General features: G+C 47.3%; 1 protein-coding gene across 1 annotated transcript; it reads left to right on the top strand.

Moving 5' to 3' along the window:
- Nucleotides 1-25: 25 nt before the first annotated feature.
- Nucleotides 26-12,180, top strand: MANSC1 (MANSC domain containing 1). The gene is made up of 4 exons (XM_063308350.1): nucleotides 26-222; nucleotides 4,204-4,532; nucleotides 6,276-6,416; nucleotides 9,086-12,180. The coding sequence occupies exons 2-4, from the start codon at nucleotides 4,313-4,315 to the stop codon at nucleotides 9,868-9,870; spliced, it is 1,146 nt and encodes a 381-aa protein (XP_063164420.1). The 5' UTR covers nucleotides 26-222; nucleotides 4,204-4,312; the 3' UTR covers nucleotides 9,871-12,180.
- Nucleotides 12,181-21,458: the final 9,278 nt, after the last annotated feature.

The raw sequence follows: 21,458 nt of genomic DNA, 5'->3' as shown, positions 1-21,458 counted from the left end.
TTTGGGGGGGGCGCTGCACGGTTCCGTGCGCAGCTAGGAAGGGCGGCTGCGGGCTCGTTCAGGAAGCGGCCGTTGCTTCTGGGACCAGGTGTGGCGCACGGGGCGTGGGCGCTATCCCGAAAACCCTCCCTCGGGTCGGGTGACGGGTTGCCCGGCCCGCCCCCCCGCCCGGGCAGAGGAAGGAGCCGCGGGAGCAGCGCAGGGGTGAGCCTGGGCACGGAGGTAGAGGGGCACGGGAGGCGGCGGGCACCAGGGGCGGGGGGAAGAGGGAGTCAGTGGGGAGCAGCGGGGCAAGGAGCGGGCAGGAGGCACGAGGGGTTACGGCGATCGGGGCAAGAGGGGCGGGGGGCTCTCCCCCAGCAAGCGGGTGTCGCTCCTGCCCCTCCCTGCCCGCCACCCTCTTCCTTTGGTTGCTCACGCAGCGCAGACCGGGCAGCCTGCTCCCGCCAGAGCCTTGACTTGTGCAGGATTCCGGATTTCCAGTTCGTGGCTCAGGATGGCGCGCTGCTGCGCTACAAAGCCCGTGGCCCATTCTTCGGATTAGCGGGTTCTGGCTCTCCTCGGGGTCCGTCTGTGTGCACAGCAAAAGCGGGTAGACCGGTGCTTTTCGACCTTGGCAGCTTTAGGATGGGTGGACTCCAGCTCCCAGAATTCCCCAGCCAGCACCTGTGGACTTCAAGTCCCAGGGGAATCATGCAGCTCTGAATGCGTGTCCCCCCTCCCGCCCTGCCTTTATCTACAAGAGAGCTAGGGAGGGTCAAGTCAGAGACACTTTCTCAAATCCCATTCCTGCTCTGGACTCAGATTTCTCTTATCTGACCCTCCTCTCGGTTGCAGCTCTTCCTCAGGGTTATTGCTACTGCCCATGACAATGTCTTTTGGCTTCCTTGACGGGCTTCTCAGCCTCCCTTCAGAGGATGTGAGTGCCTAAGACAGAAAGCTTTAGACCTCCCTCTAACTGTGCAGGCTTTCAGGGTCACACAGGACTTCAGCTTCCCTGACCTGATCAGAGGTCTAACCCTTCACAGCCAATATGAAGTGGTTCTGGCAGATCCTGGTTTAAGACCAGCCTCAACCCCGGAAGCTGTGTTGATCCCCTTGGTCCAGTCACTTTTTCTCAGCCCAGTTTTTCCATAGAGTAAGCTGTAGGGAAAAATAGTTGGAAAGAAGCATTGCACACAACACTTTCGCATCTAATGAATATATCACTGTGATTCTAAATGCTTCAGAGTTCTTTGCACAGCCCGCTATTTCTCCTTTCTTTTTCAATTTTTTTTCCAGTGGTAGGCTGTGATGGATTCTGGCGCTGCCGCTGGTTCGGGGTGCGGGGGACACATTCCAGACTGTTAAGAGGCTTCGCAGCCCAGACTCTGTTGCGGGGAAGGTTAAGAGGTTCAAGGTAGCTCCGCCCTAGAGCCGGTCTGGGTTATTTTCCCTTAGGTTGGTTGAGTAGCCTTAATCTGGCAAGACTCTGTCCATAGGTGAGAACAATAAAGGACTGGAGTTGGAGATACCGGCTCAGCGTGGTTCTTGGCCTGGTTTCCTGACATAGGCTCTGAATTGTAAAGGTCTTCCCCCCCACCCCTCCAACTATTACAAGGAAGTACATTGCATAGTCACAGCCGGGGCAAGTCAAGCCTGTGGCTGGGGCAGGCTTAACATGGGAGTAGGTGTCGCTGGATGTCTGAAAGGGCCGGACCCAGTAGAGAGTCCGCTGCCAGGTCCCAGAGGTCTTTGTCTTTTAGCAGTCGAGGAGAGAGGGCCCCGAGCAAGAACTCTTGTGAAGGCTAGCAGGGGGGGGCAGCGAAGAGGAAACATGCCCCTCTCCGTGCGTTAGAGTGACTTGGCTCAGCTTAGTTACGTATCATTGAGTTGACTCCTCGGGATTGCTACAGGCAAAGGCTCTTTGCCATGACTCGCCTGCAGCAAAAACTTGCAGCTCTTCCAAGGACAATCCTGTAACCTCTTGCGTCTCACCCCAGCTTTAACCTCTCCTCTATTTTCTTCTAGTCCATCATCCCCTTGCCTCACACACCCAAAGCATGCAAGTTTCTGTGTGTTGACCTTCTGTTTGCCGGTTGTTACGTCAGCTAAGCAGCGAGTCTTTACCGATTGTCCTCGCGTAACGACCATTCATTTCGTGATGGTTCGGACTTAGGATGGTGCTGAAAGAACCAGCTTATGACCGGAACTCACACTTACAACCATTGCAGCGTCACTGTGTCACGTGCTAACAATTTGGGTGCTTGGCAACCGGTTCACATTTATGACTGTCGCAGCGTCCCGTGGTCACCTGATTTCTATTTTCGACCTTTCCAGCCAGCTTCTGGGAAGCAATGGGGAACCTCATGATTCACTTAACAGCCACGGGGTTCGCTTAACAGCCGTGGTGATTCGCTTAACAGCCGCCACAAAAAATGTCATAAAATCGGGTTGGCTTTGCTTAATGACTGCTTGGCTTAGCAACTGAAATTCCGGTCCCAATTGTAGTCGTAGGTGAGGACTACCTGTATTCGGTCCACAGCTGGTTGATTGGTCTTTGCTGCACTTCATGGTAGTCTCCAGATGACTCAGTTCAACACTGTTGGTCCTCTTTCTCTTTCTCCTTGTCCAGCTTCCACAGTTGTACATTACCCCAGGAAAGACCACTGCTTCAAATGTTCTGGCCTTTGTCCTTCTCCTGTGCCACCTTGTTTGTGTTGCCATTGCCTTCCTGTTTAGGATTAGCCTCTGTTTGCTTCTGCAGCGCCCTGGAAATCTTTATCAAGTTTGAGCCCCAGACCAGAAAACTGTCTGTCACTGACATATGGCATTGTGAATTTGCTAATCCTGTTGCTTGGCGCTGACAGGACGGTCCTAATTCTACCATAATTCTGCTGTAGTCAATAAAGTGAAAGTAAGCCTCTTCCTCAAATGTCCTTCCTCTCTCTGTTACGAATTTTGTGATAGTTGTCTGGTCTCCTGTCCTTTGGCCTGCTTAAAAACCTGCCTGTTCATTTGACCTTTTCCCCCTTCTCATACGGCTCTGTTCTTTACTGTAATATTTTGAAGCAAAACTGCATTTGTATGATGCACTTGTGCAGTGGTTCAATATTTACACATTTTTTGCGTTGATAGATATTTTCCAGCCTCTGAGCATCCAGACTTTCCTTTTTTCCCTTAAACTGGTTTCTTATCAACGTAGCCTATTAGGGAAAGTCGCTTTACGCCCCAATTAGTCACACCACCTGCTGTTCTGTGGCAGGTACCTGCTGACACACCCAGTGTTCTGTCTCATGATTCAGAACAGGATTATTTTGCTGCAGGGCGTTCTGCCTAGCGGGCTTTCTAACGCAGAGCGAGTTAGGTTTGATTGAGGGCCGCTTGAGGGTTTTCTGTTACTGGTAAGGTTCCTTTAGCTTATGCGAGGGTGACCCCGGATCCTCTGTGGCTGCTTTTAGTAGCCCACATCAGACTCAGTTGAGTGGCAGCGAGTGGAATAATTTTTCCCAACAAGCTTGTTGAAAAATCTCCAGATTTGCAGCACTCTTTCAGGGTTCTTTAAATTATCCCTCCAGTGGTTGTTTTCTATAATCAAACATAAATAAAGTATATGAACACAGTTCTGCAGATCATTTTACGTACATACATACATACATACATACATATTTTAAACCATGCAGGAGAGAAAAGTGTACAGAGAAGGGAAATTCAGCATATCAGATTTGATTTTGAAAAGGTGTTGCTTTGGACCCAGCTGCAACTCTCTAAAGCAGCCGCATCTTTCCCTTGGGTCGCACAACTGGGAAAGACACAGCAGCTTCAAAGAACTGCAGATGGTGCGTTCTGAAGCACCTTTTTGAAGCTGAATCCAGAGCACTCCAAGTCCTAACTTGAGAAACCCTCCCTCTTTCTTTGCTTTGCCAGCTGCACAGCAGGAAGGTGTGAGACAAAGTCCCTGTTTGGCCTCTCCGGGTCTTCCGAGGGGTTGGGAATCTCTGCATTAGTCTAAACATGTGAGGTGGGGAAAGACCAGCACAACTCCACACCACGAGTTTTAGGTATCACAACCCTTGGCCTCTGGCATCAGGCCCCTCCTTCCTAATGGCTATTCCACTGTTGTGGCTGACCTCCTTCATTGAAATGACTTCTCAAAGGGCGTGATAAACAGACACAAATGTGGTGGAAGCCCTAATTGTGTTTTGCACACCTCATCTCTCTTAGTCAAAGAACTTCAAATAACACGGCCATCTTGGAAACCCGTATCGTGAGCCGAAAGGTCTTGGAGGGGACAAGAGACCCCCAGAAAGCTCCTCACAGTTGAGAGGGGGAAATGGCTGTCCAGACCACATGGCGCTTGGCCTGCCTGTCAGCAGTGCTGTTTTCTCTCATGGCAAAACCATCCCAGACCCAAAGATGTTCCTCCGAGCAGACGGAGGACATCACGATCGATATCCCGGCGGCCTTTTCCAAAGGCATCCGGGGGACGGATCCAATCCATGCACCCTCTTGGGAAGCCTGTGTGAACGCTTGCTGCTTGGAAAAAATAGCAGGTAAGAAGCCCAGACTTGGGGCGGGGTGATGTTCTAGGCTTGGGAGAGTCTCCTGGATCTTTAATGGACACTCAAGTCCAGTTGCATACGACAGGGTTTATTTCCAAATAACTGGCAGAGTTCACAGATTGCAATAATGAGGGTTGTTTGGTTTGCATTAGTGAGTTGCGCGGAGCGCCCGCTGCTGTTGCACGCAGGCCAGGATCAATGGCTTGGCCACCCCTTGTAGACCCTGTGCATATTCAGAAGAGAGCTCTAAATCTTGCACCCAGAACAAAGATTGGCCAGAACCCCGGAGCTCCATAAAAATTCACCTCCTCCTGTGTGCGCTGGCATCCTAAGGGAGCCCATTCCACCACTACCCTTCCTTGGGGTTGGGGAGTCATCCCACAGGCCAGAAGGGGCTGTCAGGAGCAGGGGACTGCAGTGTGGAAGCCAATACCTTCTCAGGCTTTTCCAGATAGGTTGGACTCCTGCTCCCAGGATTAATGCATTTCTGGATTCCTATCTGGATGGCACCGGGTGGGGAGATCCGACCTAAGTAAATCTGACCCAGAAAATCCCCGGCTAAAAAGACAGGCTGAAGGTGGCTGTCCCTCCTCTCGGCTCTTCTGTGTACCTTGCACAGCTGCGTTTTTGCCACTGATCCGGCTACCACCGCTGTGCCCGTTTGCTCTGCCAGCCTTTAGCACAGGCTGCCTCCACCCACTTCCACTCTGCTCCCATTTTCTTCTTGAAAAACACAAGGTCCTCATCCAGGGTACTGGGGTCAGCCTCTTGGATTTCATTTTCTCACCTACATAGCCTCCTTGGGGTCCTGAACAAATTCCTTGCTATTCAGTCTAAATTTCCCCACAGGGTTATTAGGAGAATAGAAGGGGAGGGGAGCACACGGACTGCTCAGCACTCCTTGGGAGGATGGTGTAGAAAATTTTTGTTCTTGAAATTAAAAGTTTGGTGAGAAGAAAGGAAGACCATTTCCCGCATCCCTTTCTCTGTAAGAATAAAAGTTGGAATTACAGGTGGTCCTTGTTTAGTGACCACAGTGGGAAACAACGTTGGCCATTAAGCAAAGCAGTTGCTAAGTGAAACCAGGACTGTGCTTATGATCTCACTTCAGCTTTCCTTTGCTTTACAATCATCATAAATGCAAGGATTGGTTGCAAAGTTACTTTGTCATCACCGTCATAACTGTGAATGGTCACTAAATGAGGCGGTCGCTAAACAAGGACTGCCTGTATAGGCAGGGGTGAATGTCTGCCAAACATGCTGACTAAGACAATGACAAGTCTTGACATCGTACAGGGGTTGAACAGCCATATCTGGGGCGTGTTAGGTGGGGGTGGGGCACTCTACATTTCTCTATTTTTGGGAACTCCCCCTCTTCACATAGAAAACTCAAATGTTATGGAAGACATAACCCTCTATTTTTAAAATATATATTATTTTTTCCTGTATGGAGAAGCGTGCAAAACATTTTGAATTCAAAGTGTACTGAGCACCAGACATTTCAAATTCTAAACGCCTTGCCCACTTCTGAGGGGCACCTCCCATTTGTGATCGCCACCCGCTCTCCCTGCACTGGCACAGCTTCATCGCCTCAGTGGGAACTAAATTTGGAAAAGAGATTTTGGGGACCGACCGTCAGCCTGGAGTTCCAAGTTGATCATAAAGCAACCAGATGCAAAACTTGCTGTTAAAGCAAGTTTTAATTTCTGTCTTGTGTTTTTGTGTGTTTTCTAGCTGATAAGACATGCAACTACGTAGTCTTTAACACCAAAATGAAAGGCCGTTCTCCAAATTGCTATCGGTTTTATTATCCTGCCAAAGAAACCTGTCCAGTGAAACGGGCGTTAGGACTGATGACATTCAGAATAATAGAAGGTAAATGGAAAAAAAAAATCCACTGATTGACCAGTTAATTTGTAATTTCTAGGAAATTGTAATATACTTAAAGAGCTCCGTTAGATTCTCCAAACAGTTTTCAGCATAGCTTACTTTTATATTTAAGAGAATCTGTAAGTAAAAGTTTGCAGTCGTACCTTCAGAAATGGAGAGTAGCAAATGTTACTATAAAAGATACTTTTTCCTTTCCCCTCACACTCCAGAAAAATACTTTTTCCCAAAATGGAGCCTGCTGTGATTTGAAATGATATCGTAGGAAAACAGTCGTATTTTCTTCAGAGCTGCTATTCTATTCATTCGCTAGTTGTGTATCAATTTAATGAATGGGTGACTATTTTAAGCCAGTGGCATCCTTACTTGACGGTGATTGACTGATTTAGTTTTTATCCACCGTTCTGTTCCTTTTCGCAAAGCGAGCTGTATATATATTTGAATTAACAGCACAACGAAGGATCTGTTACTGAAGAGAATCTCTGGATGGATTCTTTTAATAGAATGTAATCTATAAATATGGATGCGAAGAATCTCATCTTTATCAGAATTCCTTCTTAAACTGATTGATGATTGTTCAACACCTATTACTGCTAAATTGAGTTGGGGTGGGGGGTTCCTTTCCCCAGGACTAACGTGCCAGGTTTCTGTTTAAGTACCGAAACCTTCCGAATTATTACAGAAGCACGCTTGATAGTTGCAGCAAACGGGTGACTCTTGGTTCATGAACCAACTTTAGCAGGAACGTTCTGTAAAATGAGATATTCCAAGAGATTTTATGGCTTCATGCATTTCCAACTCACCTGCCAAAGTCTACGGCCCTTAGATTTCTGGGGGGGGAAAGCTTTCAGAGTCATTTTTTTTAAGCTAGGTATGGTTTCGCTGACATGTGAGTAAACGGGGGGAGGCTGCAAGTTTCCAAACGCACGGTAATCTTGTAATGGTTTAAGGCCCATTCATGATGGCTTCTTGATGCGTCTTGAGTTTTTGAGTCGAGGTATAGAGAATATTTATTTTTATTTATTTAATTATATATCAGATTTGTCACCGCCCATCTCCTCCCACCAGAGGGACTCTGGGCGGTTTACAACGAAAGCAATTGATTAAAACAATAAATATAAAATATAATACAATATATAAAAATATAAGCACCATTAAGACATAACTATAAAGATAAGATAGGAGTAAAAATAAAGTCCAAGTGGCAGGATCTAATGCAGTCCGTGTATGTGAGGAGCACTCTAGGCTGCCAGCCGTCCCCACATGGAGCTACTCCCCTCTCCGCCCCAAGCAAGATGGCAGAGCCAAGACTTCAGGTTCCCCCGGGAGGCCGGGAGCGATGGAGCCAGCCTCACCTCCAGGGGCAGCGTGTTCCACAGGGCAGGAGCCACTACAGAGAAGGCCGGCCTCCTGGACCCTGCCAAACAACATTCTCTTACCAACGGGGTCCACAACATGCCCTCTCTGCCTGACCGGGTGGGATGGGTTGATGTGACGGGGACAAGACGGTCCCTCAGGTACCCTGGTCCCATGCCATGCAGGGCTTTAAAGGTGATAACCAACACCTTGAATTGGACCCGGAAGCAGACCGGTACCCAGTGCAGCTCGCGTGGTAGAGGTGTTATGTCTGCCACTCTAAGGGCACCAAAAATAACCCACGCGGCTGTGTTCTGGGCCAGCTGAAGCTTCCGGATACTCTTCAAGGGTAGCCCCATGTAGAGCACATTACAGTAGTCTATATGGGAGATGACCAGGGCATGAGTGACCGTTCGAAGGGCCTCTCGCTCCAGGAAGGGGTGTAACTGGCACACAACACAAAGTTGCACAAAGGGCCTCCTAGCCACGACCACCACCTGCTCTTCGAGCAGGAGTCGTGAGTCCAGGAGGACCCCCAGGTTACCCACCGGGTCTGTCTGGGCAGTGCAACCCCATCCAGAACCAAAGATGACAAAGTCCCGGAAACCGAGGGGCCATTAACCCACAGCCACTCCGTCTTACCAGGGTTCAGCTGAAGCCTGTTGTTCCCCATCCAGACCCCCACAGCCCCCAGGCACTCGGAAAGGGTGGCCGCAGCCTCACTTACTCCAGGATGGAGATATATAACAGTATCATCAACATATTGATGATACCTCATCCCATGGTGAAGGATGATCTCACCCAGCGGTTTCATGTAGATGTTGAATAGGAGAGGAGAGAGAACCGAACCCTGCGGCACCCCACAATGGAGGGGTCAAGGGTCAGATCTCTCCCCCCCCATCACCACCGACTGGGACCGGCCCTGGAGGAAGGAGGTGAACCAGCGCAGAACTACACCGCCCACCCCCACCCCCCTGAGCCACCCCAAAAGGATACCATGGTCGATGGTATCGAAAGCCGCTGAGAGGTCAAGAAGGGCCAGGATGGATGCACTGCCTCCATCCCGCTCCAGCCAGAGATCAACCATAAGTGCGACCAATGCAGTTTCTGTCCCATAACCGGGTCTGAAAGCTGACTGGAAGGGGTCTAGATAATCCGTTTCATCCAGAATCCTCTGGAGTTGTAATGCCACCGCTTTCTCTACCACCTTCCCCAGAAACGGGAGGTGGGAGACTGGGCGAAAATTGTCCAGAATGAAAGGGTCCAGGGATGGTTTCATATCTCTTCCTTTTCTTTTTTAGGCAAAGAGATATCCAAATCACCTCTTTCCTTAAACAGACTTCCTCATCCCACAGTAAAAGGAAGTCTGGTGTCCCCGAAAGCGGCTGGGTTTGACCTTGCAAGTACGCCGGGCGGTCTGGATTCTTTGCCTAGGGCCTCTAAGAAAGAGGAAGTCTTTGGCCCTGCAGGGCCCCCCTTAGAGAAGGTGGATGGACCCTCCCAGCATCCCAAGGCTGGACGGACAAACAGCATGGAGATCTTTGGCTCTTCACTGGTACCTGAAACCAGCAGTGCTGCTAACACCGTCCAGCGACCGACTCCTGTTAAACTGACCCTTGCCCGCCTTGGCTCTCAGGCCAGCAGGACTGTTGGTGCTGCAGCCGTTCGCATTCCTGCCAGCCACGTCCCGCTTTCCTCCCCTTATGCCAGAAAGACTGAGGGGGCAACCCTTCAGCCAGGAATGGCCACTCTTCCCCAGCCACTGCTCCCTTCCAAAACTCGGCCTCGGAATTCCAGCTCGTCGTCATCCACTCGACCTGCTCCAATTTCATCTGCTCCTGTACGCAATTCTGGTCTCAGTAATGGGCAACTTGGCTTAGAAGGCCAAAGCCCTGACGCCAATCCAGGCAGGAAAGATGCCCCTTGGTGGAGCGACCAGAGCATCCTTCTCACTGCCCTGTTTTTTGGGGTGCTGTTTTTCCTCTTAGCCGTGCTGCTGTTAGGGGGGAAGATGCTAGAGTCGCTCCAGCGGCAGCACTACACGAGGCTGGACTACTTGATCAACGACATGTATGCCAACATGTGACAAAGGGGGACTTGGAGACCCCTCGGTGGTCGGTGTGGAACTGGTTGGCCATCTGTAGCCTTCAGGAGAAAGGAGGTGGGTTGGATTCGCCATGGCAGATGATGCGAGGTGCAGCGTTCCACCGGCTTCCTAATGTTTTGCTCTCTTCCGTGATCTCTTTCCTTGTTGGTGATACGCATCACGTGGTGGTAGCCCACTGACCCTCCTTCCTACCTTGGAAATTGTGCAGAAATTTGGAGCATAACCCTGCTCACTTGAAGAGACCATCCATAGTTCCCTTTTGGGAAGACGGGCGTCCATCAGGGCCTCTGACTCCAGAAGGGAGCGGGGGGACTCGGTAGCCAACCACGCATCTTTCTTCCTTTCCTCTGTTAAAGCTCTGGCCTGAGGAAGATCTGCCAGGGAGGAAGACCCTTGTGGTTAAAAAGGCAGGACACTGATTCAGTCTGCCAACAGGGTATTCGCGTCCTGGCGTTTGGAGTGCCACCCTGCATACACAAATCATTTAGCGCAAGCAACACATGGCAAGAGTGTTCGTTAGTGCCAGCCCTTCAGGTTGGCCAGATTAGGAAACACACCATAACGATTACTACCTTATAGTTAATAGGGTATAACAACAGAATCTTGATAGCCTGGTAGAGTTTCCCTCTCCCCACTTCTTATACCCAAGAGCAGCTGGGGAATTCTGGGAGTTGAAGTCCACCCATCTTAAAGTTGCCAAGGTTGAGAAACACTGCCCAAGAGAGTCAAGGAGGGGTGATCTTGAGTTTCTTTCTCATCCTGTCCTGTCTTTCTGGCCTGAGGTTTCCCTAATGGGTGCCACATACCTTTTTCAAGGCTGTCTCTGCACTCTTCTATACAGGCAGTCCTTGCTTAATGACCACAATTGAGACCAGAATTTTGGTTGCTAAGCAAAGCGGTCATTAAGTGAATCCAACCCAATTTTATGACCTTTTTTGCAGTGGTTGTTAAGCGAATCACTGTGGGCATTAAGCGAACCACGTGGTCATTAAGCAAGTCATGCATTGACTTTGCTTGCCAGAAGCCAGCCAGGAAGGTTGAAAATGGCAATCATGTGACCATGGGATGCTGCAGTGGTCATAAATGCAAACTGGTTGCCAAGCGCCCAAATCGTGATCACGTGACCACAGGGACACTGCAATGGTCATAAGTGCAACCAGTCGTAAGTCATTTTTTCAACACCGTTGTAAGTCTGAACTGTCACTAAAGGAATGATTGTTAAGTGAGGACTACCTGTAGTTGGTTTATGCCACCTAACAAACTCCTAAGTGCAAAATTTGGATCTGACAAAACATGATCTTATTCAGCTTTCTGCTCCGGAATCAGCTCTGCTGTCACGTTTCTGACCTGTGTTCCAAGCTGACTCGTGTTCAGTGGCTGAGCCAGTTTAAATTTTTTAACTCAGTTGTAGTGTAACCCAAACAACAACAAACCCAGTTCTTCTGTTTAGGATAATGAAGTTGCTTTTTGATTGGGAGTAATTCAGTCCCAACATCTCCCAACTGCAGCACTTCAGCTGGAGATGCGTCCTGTCTTCAGGTCCTTAAAGAGGGAAGGGGCTCGCCAGCTTTGCTGGTTCCCCTTCAGGTTAAGTGCTGGGATGGTTTTGCCTCAAGCTGGGCAGATGCACACCGCCTGTGGATTCCACTGAAAAACAGCTGGGTTTGAACAGGATCTTTTTGCCTAGTTTGTGTGGAAGAGGTTAGGGTGAAACTGACCAGACTTCTGTCTGTTTCCCCCTTTTCTTGGGCCATTTCCCTTTCAGTCTTGTTTGGGAGACTGGACAAGTCCCTGCAGTTTGATGTTGCCTCCTTCCTAGGTCTGTGAGAGAGTGACTGGGCCAAGGTCACCCAGCTGGCTTTGTGCCCAAGGCAGGACTAGAACTCATGGTCTCCTGGTTTCTAGCCTGGTGCCTTCACCACTACACCAGACTGGTCCAAGCACAGGGAATGGGGGTGAAATTGGCCAGACATCTGTCTGTTTCCCCCTTTTCTTGGGCCAGCCTACAAAGCCCCTAATGTGGGGCTGTCAGTTGTTTACAATCTCATTTTCCCTTCTATGGAATAAGGACTTGCCTTATCTTAGGGCTAACCGGATGGAGCTACAAAAATCAGGAATGGCCACTAGATGGTGACAGAAGGAAGCGTTCTCTGTATCTCTTTGTGGCCCCCTAGTGTTTACACGGATTCTTGCAGCCAAATATGGTAGCCCTATTTTCTGACTACTGTTTTTCTCTGGGAAGGGATTCTACTGTCAATTATTTAAGCAATAATAAAGAGTTTGAAGTCATTTGAAATGTTTAAAATAAAACCAAGCAGCGTTTGAACAGTCATCCCCTCTTTGAAAAGTTGTGCTTATATTGCATTTTGTGATTGGTTTGAAACAGATCCCACAGTCCTTTGAATCTTCTGAATGGAGTGTTGCTTGTCAGGAGCTGTTACCTACAGTGCCCAAATTGTTGATGCAAATTATGACATTTGGAAGAGGCTACCAAGCATCTTCTGGTTCCTTTGTGCCTAAGGTGGGACTGGAACTCAAAGTCTCTTTGGTCTCTAGCCTGCTGGCTTTAACCACTGCACCAACCCCCTGTATTAATAGTGCTTTAATTTATGTATTAATTTTGTGAATAGATGGATGCAGGGGAGGTCAGATAATTCAGATCGGTGGCCTTGCCCCTGCGCTGTCCATTAAACGAGATAGCCTTTGATCCCAGGGGTGCCACCCCCATCTTCAGTGTTTTTAACACCCCCTTCATGGATGTTCCTGGAGGATGGATGGGTAGATGGCAATCGATTAGCTCACCTGCAGAATTGGGAAACTGCTCTGCATACATCAGGTGACACTTCACCTGCATAAGTGGCCACCCAAAGCCTTTTCTCCATGTGCAAAGGATTGTACAGTACCTGCATCAGGCTAATTTATGACTCTATTTCTATTCACAATTGAGGAGAGGATGGACTGGGCTCACGGGGGCTTTGCATTGGCTATGTTCTCCCTGCCCCTGCCCCTCAGCGGTTGGAAAAAAAGGAAGCAGCCTGGGGAGGTGTTTGACAGCAGCTCGATTTCCACAAATGGCTTGTCACAGCACAGAGATAAGAATCACCTGCTAATGGCTGTAGTGCCAATTGCTATCAAGGACGCTTTGGAACAAGGAACTTTTTTTTAAGAAATGGCAGCACTACTGAAGACTGGAGTTTTAAGGAGTGTTTGGCAGGAAATGCCAGGCCTCATTCATTAAAAAAAAAAAAAAAACATGCAGGATTTTTCTTGTGGCCAACTGAATTTGCTACAGTACCACAAACACACTGCTTAGTTTAACCCCTTTGACAAATGCCAGTAGCCAAAAATAAGCAAGAAGACAGCAGTGCTGCTCCAGGACAGAGGGGAAAAAAATCACAACTAGGAAAGTTAAAGGAAAGCACAATCGAACATAAAGTAGAGCATCTTGTCGAAAGTATTTGATTCCGATGAAAGTTATTCCTGAAGGCAGTTTGAAAATTCGTGATGCTACAAATGAACACTAGAGGGCAGCAAAGATTAAAAAGACTGTAAAAGATTTTAAACTCCAGTTCCCGGCAATGGGGCATCTCCCCACTTGCTTCTCCCCATCCCACAAATGGGCCTGGCGACCCTGTGAAGTTGCCTTCATCCCTCCCCATGGTTCTGTTTGCAACAGAAGTGCTTGAAACTTAAAAATGGAGCAGCAATGAACAATCCCATCCATAGAATGCTGATGAACATCCATTAAAGCAGTGTTTCTCAACCTTGGCAACTTTAAGATGGGTGGGCCTCAACAAGTCGAAGTCCATCCATCTTAAAGTTGCCAAGGTTGAGAAACACTGCATTAAAGCCAAGTAGTAGAGGCAAGTTTCTACAGCCATTTAAAATATTTCAAGAAAACATTTTGGAGTTAAGGGAAACTATATAACTGGATGTGAAATAATGATTATTTCCTAGAGGCTGAGTCAGGCACAAGTGTTTGCACGCGATGCACATAAAAATGGGGCTTTTATAACACAGTTGAGACCACCATCTTCGTATTTTTTTTGACAACCAGCAGATGCCCCTGGCTCTCTTTATTAAAGTCCCCCTTTTTCCCCCCAAAATTGGTGAACGGCAGCTCAGTTTCCTTTAGGATCAAGAACTCCCAGATTACGAGGTCTGTCGCTCTTGATATTCCTACTATTTCAACTTTCTGAATTAAATGTTCCCCATATCAAATCGAGGACAGCTGATCCTCCTGCGGAGAGAGTTGTGAACCACCGAACCTAGGCGTTTCGTGGAAGGAATTTCCCGGCAGTGTCTCCCAGCAGATGGTGAAGTAATTAAAGTTCCCCATCACGAGAGTTTTGTGTTTCTAGAAGAAATGCATGGCTGGGAGGGTGATACGAAACACGAACAATAATACTGCTTTTCTTCATTCCTCCCCTTACTTGAATCCAGATGTTTTCTACTGCGGTCCCAAGTCTGTTGATTATGATTTCTGAGCAGGAGTAGGTATTTTTAACATGCAGCACAGCACTTTCTACTCTTGTTCCTTTCCATAGAATGTATTGCTGTCTTCCTATTTTGGAGTCACCCCACCAGGTCTCTGTTAAATGACATTTGCTTTTCTCTACTAAGAGTTCAAGCCTATTCTCAGGGTACAGAACATAAAGGCCGTGGACTTTATGAGCCTCTGTTCTTCCCATTTTTCACTGAGTAGTTTCAAAGACCATTTTTATTCCAGAGTAACTCCTGATCAGCAGCTGAAACTGAACTCCATGGGACACGTTAGTTACAATTTCCGGTAAATCCCACTGATTTCAAGGGGACTCAAGCACAACTGATTTAGCATGGGTCCACCCCAAGGGATATTTTCCTTTTTGTTCTTTTAAAAGTTGTGATTTCTCTCCAGTCTTAAGCCTGTCTGTCCTCTGGATCCTTTAAGATGCTAGTTTTCCACTCTTGTGAGTCCAGAGCACCCAGCCAAAAGGATGTTATCTGTTGCATTCCTACACTGTTTCCTTGGCCTTATCTGTTTCCAGTAAGCCTAGATTTAAGGATAAGGAGAATTATCAGATAATTGGTTCATGCAGTGAGTTTGATTGGATCTTTCAATCCTTCCTGAGGAAAAGACACACTCTTAATCCAAGCCTAGGCACCGCATTATCCAAGGATTACGATGCCAGCTTTGCCTCCTAATTGCCCAAGAAACACCCAGTGACACACTCTACGCTAAAGACCTTCCAAGCATTACATCATTTTGCTAAGCCCTAGCATTTAGCCGTTCATTACCTCCAAACAATGTCAAATAACATTATTATTAGATTTCATGATTCTCAGTTTCTGATTAGTTTAAAGGTAGCGTTTATAGGGGACCATAGAAGGAATGTCTTCAGATGCTTCTGATTATCCTACAAGTTTGTTTCTTTCCTTAGAGTCATTGAGTCAATGTTCATTCACATGACACGTTACCTCCAAAAGGTCGGTTAAGGAGAAGCTGCTCACACTTCAGCCCTCTTCCCCCTCCACAAATGGGTTAAGAGGTGTGATCTGTCCATCTGTGTTGTCTGAATATTAAACAGCTGCTATTTATGGCTTTCGCTAACCAGAACTTGCAGCCTGCAATAAGCCTGGGTTGCTCTCCGGTTTGTAGCAACCGAAAATGGCAGCCATGTCAGTAATCCTCAAACCTTAGCGAACCACCAGTGTGCAAGGGCCCTGTGCCCTTCCCTGCTTGCAAGACAAGCTTTTTTTCTTTTTGACTTCCTGTGTAAATGCAGGCTGACTGCCTGGACAAGTCCCTGCAGTTTTCTTGGCAAAGTTTTTCAGAAGTGGTTTGCCATTACCTCCTTCCAAGGGCTGAGAGAGAGTGACTGGCCCAGGGTCACCCAGCTGGTTTTGTGCCTAAGGCGGGACCAAAACTCATAGTCTCCCAGTTTCTAGCCTGGTGCCTTAACCACTACACCGAACAGGCTCTCGTTTCCGGTTAATTCATGGCAATGGAGCCCTATCTTTCTGTGTACGGTGGCTGAACGGAATGATCTTTAACCCATTGGACATTGATATTCTACAGCATGATGGATAGGAACATTACACAGATGTGGCAGAATTAATGGGAAGATATCATGATGAAAAGGACGCGGTGGCGCTGCGGGTTAAACCGCTGAGCTGTCGATCGGAAGGTCGGCGGTTCGAAACCGCGCGGCGGGGTGAGCTCCCGTTGTTAATCCCAGCTCCTGCACACCAAGCAGTTCGAAAACATGCAAATGTGAGTAGATTAATTGGTACCGCTTCGGCGGGAAGGTAACGGCGTTCCGTGAGTCATGCTGGCCACATGACCCGGAAGTGTCCTATGGACAACGCCGGCTCCAAGGCTTTGAAACGGAGATGAGCACCGCCCCCTAGAGTCGGACACGACTGGACTTTATGTCAAGGGAAACCTTTACCTTTACCTTTTTATCATCATGATGAGAGAGCCAGTTTGGTCTAGCAGTGAAGGCACCAGGAGACGGTGAGTTCTAGTTCTGCTTTAGGCACAAAGCCAGCTGGGTGACCCTGGGCCAGCCCCTCTCTCTCTCAGCCCTGGGAAGGAGGAGGCCAGGGCAACCCACCTCCAAAAACATCGCCAAGAAAACAGCAGGGACTTGTCCATGTGGTTGCCAGGAGTTGAAGGCTCACATAAACCCCATCAGCACAGTAACTGTTATACAGCGGTGGGTGGGGGAATTGAACAAGCAACTGAACAAATTACCTTGGCCAGGAGCATCTGTGGGGGTGAGGGTACCAAAAATGTCAAGGTGGAGATCACAACTGCAGCTGAAACTCCACCCCTTTTTAATGTGCACTGCCTATACAACACATGTAACAGGTTTCAGGCTGCCGTGACTACAGTGGCAAAAACCATACGTTAATTGCTTGGTGAGGGCTTGAAAAAAAAAGTATGTTGCTGCAAGAATGCCGAATTACATTAAGCCAAGAGACCTCAAACTGAGCCTAGTGGAGAATTGCCCAAGGTGTGTCAGGCGGCAGAAAAAAGGGTTTGAGGGTGTGAGTTTGCCTGTATTTGCATTATCTCCAGAAACTCTGAACTGATCCCGGGGGAACAAAAGGGGCCTGCAATGTGTGCATTTCCTAAGGCTTATGGTGAAAGGGGTTGGAGATAACACTCCTGTTGTTACCACACACAGGAAGACTCATATTGTGATAGAAGTCAGCAAGGGGAGCTGAACACTTGAAGGCCTTTGCAATTTTGGAAATCCAGTTCATAGGTTACATTTGAAAGGGGACACATTTCCTCCCTGCGTGGGTCACAGTTACCACCAAATCCAGGGCTGGAAGAAATATGTAGAAAATCGGATAGAGCTATCGTGATTTGGCTTAAATACGCTAAGTTTCTTTGCACTAAAACATTCTATAGGAGCAGATTCACTACAGTGAAGTTCCAGGAGCAGCAGGATTCACATCTGAACTCAACCAGTAGGTATGCTGACTTTTATTACACAACGATTCTGTGGAGTCCTTGGTGCTCTCTGAGCCTTGTTGTTTTCTTGCAGACGTTTCATTGCCAGACTGGGCAACATCTTCAGTGCAAAGGGGGAGTGGGCCTTGTCCTCCACAGTATGTCAACTGAGAGCAGGGCCCACTCCCTCTTCACACTGAAGATGTTGCCTAGTCTGGCAATGAAACGTCTGCAGGAAAACAACAAGGCTCAGAGAGCACCGGGGACTCCACAGTTCAACCCTGAGCTACAAATACAGATATTCTCTTCAACTGGTAACACAGCTATTCTCCTGATTGCACCACCGAGGTGGCACACTGAAGACTGACTTAATTACGTGATGTCAGTTCTGACATAAGAAGAGGCTAATCATAGGGGACAGATCTTCAGCTTTGACACAGGCCTGGGTGCGGGCCTCCAGTCTTCATCTTTGTGGAAAGTTGAGAAATTATTTGGCAATGCAAGAAGGGTTGGAAACAAGGGGAAATTGTCTGTATGCACATCCTCAAACTGAGCAGTGTACCAGAACAGATGTTATAGCTGCAGACATAACAGCACAGTTAAATGAAGCTTCCCATATTAAAATGGTTGCTTCAGATGAGAATACGCGTAGTCCAAGAGGCTGTATTTAAGCCTTTGATGCATCATTCAACAAAGACGCCTCTGTTATGCTCAGGTTTTCTGCTAGATAAATCAGCTTGGCCTTCTCCCCTTTCCTCAAATCCAGCCATTATGAAAGCTTATGGTACTCAGGAATTAAAAACTGGAGAAATCCAGATTTTCTTAGGTTTCATTGATCACACACACAATTTCATATCCAGATGAGATTAAGAGGAGGAGGAGGCAGGCTGAAGGAGGAATTTCCCAATTGTAAATGCTGATAAGCAGTGGAACAGCCTGCCGAGGGCAGTGATGGAAATGGGAACGCAGGAACTCTTGCATAATTTGAATGGATCCTCTTAATGCACAGGGAGACATTTCTGTGGCTGGTCATCTTTGAGAAAAGGAATTACAAAAACCAATTTCATCACGAAACAGCCAAGTAAGAATTCATTACAAGAGGAATTAAGGAGAGACCAAAGGGGTTTATGGCTGTGGATGTTAACCAGCTCATTAATGCAAGAAAGTCAGGATCATATCTAGCTTTCCTTGTTAAAGATCACAATAGTATTATTGGATCTGTTTTTAGTTTATTATAAACTGCCCAGAGTCACTTCGAGCAGTGATGAATTTGAAAAATAAATAAATAAATGGGGAATCTCCACCATCTTTCATTTCTCTTTTTGCCATTTCTCCTTCCCAACAGACAGTGTGCACGTCTGTCTGTGAATGCACATACTGTACATACTTTCCCTAGGAATATGCTCCAGGCATCTCATGCAATGGATTGTAATGTCTTTGTTATAGTTGCCCAACTCCTATGGACCCTGGGTGGCATACAACCCCCACCCCCAAAAATCCATAAAAACAGATAAAACATGAAACCACACAGATCCATTCATGTGATTGCCAGCAATAGAATGTTTAAGTATGTTTTGAAATGCACATAAAAATGGGGCAGGACTTTTAGCGATTGTTCACAACACCTCCTTGGCTTTTTTTGGACCCCTGCATGCTTCTGTTCCCTAGAAAGATGCTGTTATATTTTGTAGAGCTTTAGTACTAGGATTTTCCACTTTTCACGAGACGTTACAAATTGCTGATTAAATATTCCCTGTCTTCCTGCAAGCACTAGGACTGAAAAATCACAAAAAAAATTTCCAATGCTTTATTTGGAGATACATTGGAGAAGAAGGAGAAAGAGCAGAAATGCATGGTTTAAAGGGGAAATCTCCCAATAAATCCAGATGAAATAGGGAGTTTGTGCTCTGCAAACCTCAACTTTTTTTTACGACTGTTGTAAGGAGCAAAACAAGGAGGCCTGAAAACTAGCTTACCTTATCCAAGTTTCATCACTTCTTATCTTGGAGGTTTGCGCTACAGAAGGGCCTGGTCTTACAGGAAAAAAATTCTTAAGAATTACAGCACTTTAAAGTGGAACCAAGTATCTATAACAGTGTTTCTCAACTTTGGCCACTTTAAGATGTATGGACTTCAACTCCCAGCGTTCTCCCCATGGCTGGCTGGGGAACTCTGGGAGTTGAAGTCCACACATCTTAAAGTGGCCAAGGTTGAGAAACACTGATCTAGAATGTCCTCTCAGTGGACATCTTCAAACAGAGACAGTACCACCTCATGTTGGGGACCCTATAGGCAGGGAAGTTTGCAGGGAGAGTGGTCAAAAAAGTCAAGATGGTGGCCACAACCCTGCAATCAAAACCTTACCCCTTATGTTCATGGTTGTAATGGTACGTGGGAATGACCTTGGGAGGCAGGAGGAAAAGCCACAGCCAGGGGAACTGTCTGATAAAGGCAGCTGAGCCTGCAACAGGAATGGGGCGTGGCAAATGTCTCAGGAGGGACCCTCCCTAGTTTCTTGGGCTGTAAAGATGAGGGGGGAGAGAGCTACTTTCAGACTTGCAAGATTCTGTTAATGTATCCTTACAATAAAGCAGAATTAGTCCGCCTGGTTGTGCTTCCTGTCTGGACCTGCTAGGCTGACAATGGTCGGGACCATCACTTGACTTTTTGACCTTCAAGATACCCCAGGCTGTAGGCTTCTTGCTGAAGGAAGGTGTCTGGTCTAGGCGTGCTCCAACGATTCCATGAATTCTACGGTGGATCTGTTACAATTCTGTACTGTTATCCATTCCCCGATAACAAGAACCCTAGATAACGCCACGTTCTCTGGAGGAATCTGCCTTTGGAAACTGCCCTGTATGGAGAACTCAGTCTGAGTGGGACGGGGTATCGTTCCTGTTATACCACAGTTGTTTTTAGGAAGCTGATGGTTTCCAGTGGCAGGGTTTGGATACCTTAACCGTTCGTTCTTTCCTATGCGCACCTTCACCTACGAAGGGCCAGGCGTTTTGGCATAAGGGTGCCTCGTTGGTCTCCTCCCCTAAAATGTTAAGAAAGAGGTCTGGAGCAGGAGAAGCATCCACCTTGGTGCACTCGATCCGATGCTGCTGATTAAGAAAAGAATATAAAGCTAAAGCCAGGTCCGGATCTGTAGCTGGACTTAAAACAATCTCTTTATTTAAACTCTTGCTTTAAATAAAAGCCTTTACGGAAGGTAAGAATTGACCATTAGGGTTCCCTTTACTCGTAAAATATATTTCCACAATTTCTTTTCCCCATAGAAGAAAATGAACAGTTTCAGCCTTCCAACATACGGTGCTTCAAATTTTACCCTCCACCCTCCCACGCAGAGTTTCAAAATTGCTCCGGAAAGTAAGAAAAGGAGGTAGACAATGAGGAGAAGGCAACTGCCAAGGTCCAGCCAGCATTTTCCTTGCATGACGGAAGCCTGCAGAACTGATTTTTTTCCCCCTTTGCAGAGGTTGGTCCAGAACATAAAAACAGAAATGTTTCCAGGACGTTTAAGGTGCCTTTTGACCTCTTCTGATCTGCAAAGCGGAGCATTCATCTTCACGCCTAGATGCAGAAATTTGTTCTTCTGAACCTACAATTAGGAAAAATATTCCAGAACGTGTGTCATTTATTCTCACCTTTATGCCAGCATAAACAAACTTTAATACGCGGCCATCTCCATCTCATTCTTTCGTTTTCAAAGGCGCAATGCAGTGTTTTGGAATGTGCGCTGCACAACACACAAGAGGTTTCTAAGTAGAAAGACCTTTGCAACTGCTGTGGTTTCAAAGGATCTGCATGGCAAGCTAATGGGGTCCATCTGCAGAGTATTTCGCAAACTGAAAGAAAATAACGTTTCAGGGTTTGGTGCTTAAAACATGATTCCCTTACAACAAAAGCATGTTTTGTCAACGAACACTCAAGTGCTCCCAAAAGGTAAAAAAAACAACCCTTAAGTTTTCCAGATGTCTTGACGTTTTAAACAAATAGTTTAGCTCTTGAAAAACAGTTGTCTGCCCTATGGATAACCCAGCATAAGCTTCTGGCCAAAATTTCTCTCTCGTTTTCCAAGCTAATCTATTTCTGAGGGTCAGTTCCACGACCCTTACAT

The sequence above is a fragment of the Candoia aspera genome, chromosome 7 (genome assembly GCF_035149785.1).
Source record: "Candoia aspera isolate rCanAsp1 chromosome 7, rCanAsp1.hap2, whole genome shotgun sequence".
Classification (NCBI taxonomy): domain Eukaryota; kingdom Metazoa; phylum Chordata; class Lepidosauria; order Squamata; family Boidae; genus Candoia; species Candoia aspera.
Note: the sequence above shows the minus strand (reverse complement) of the source record. Positions and strands in the feature narration are given on the sequence as shown.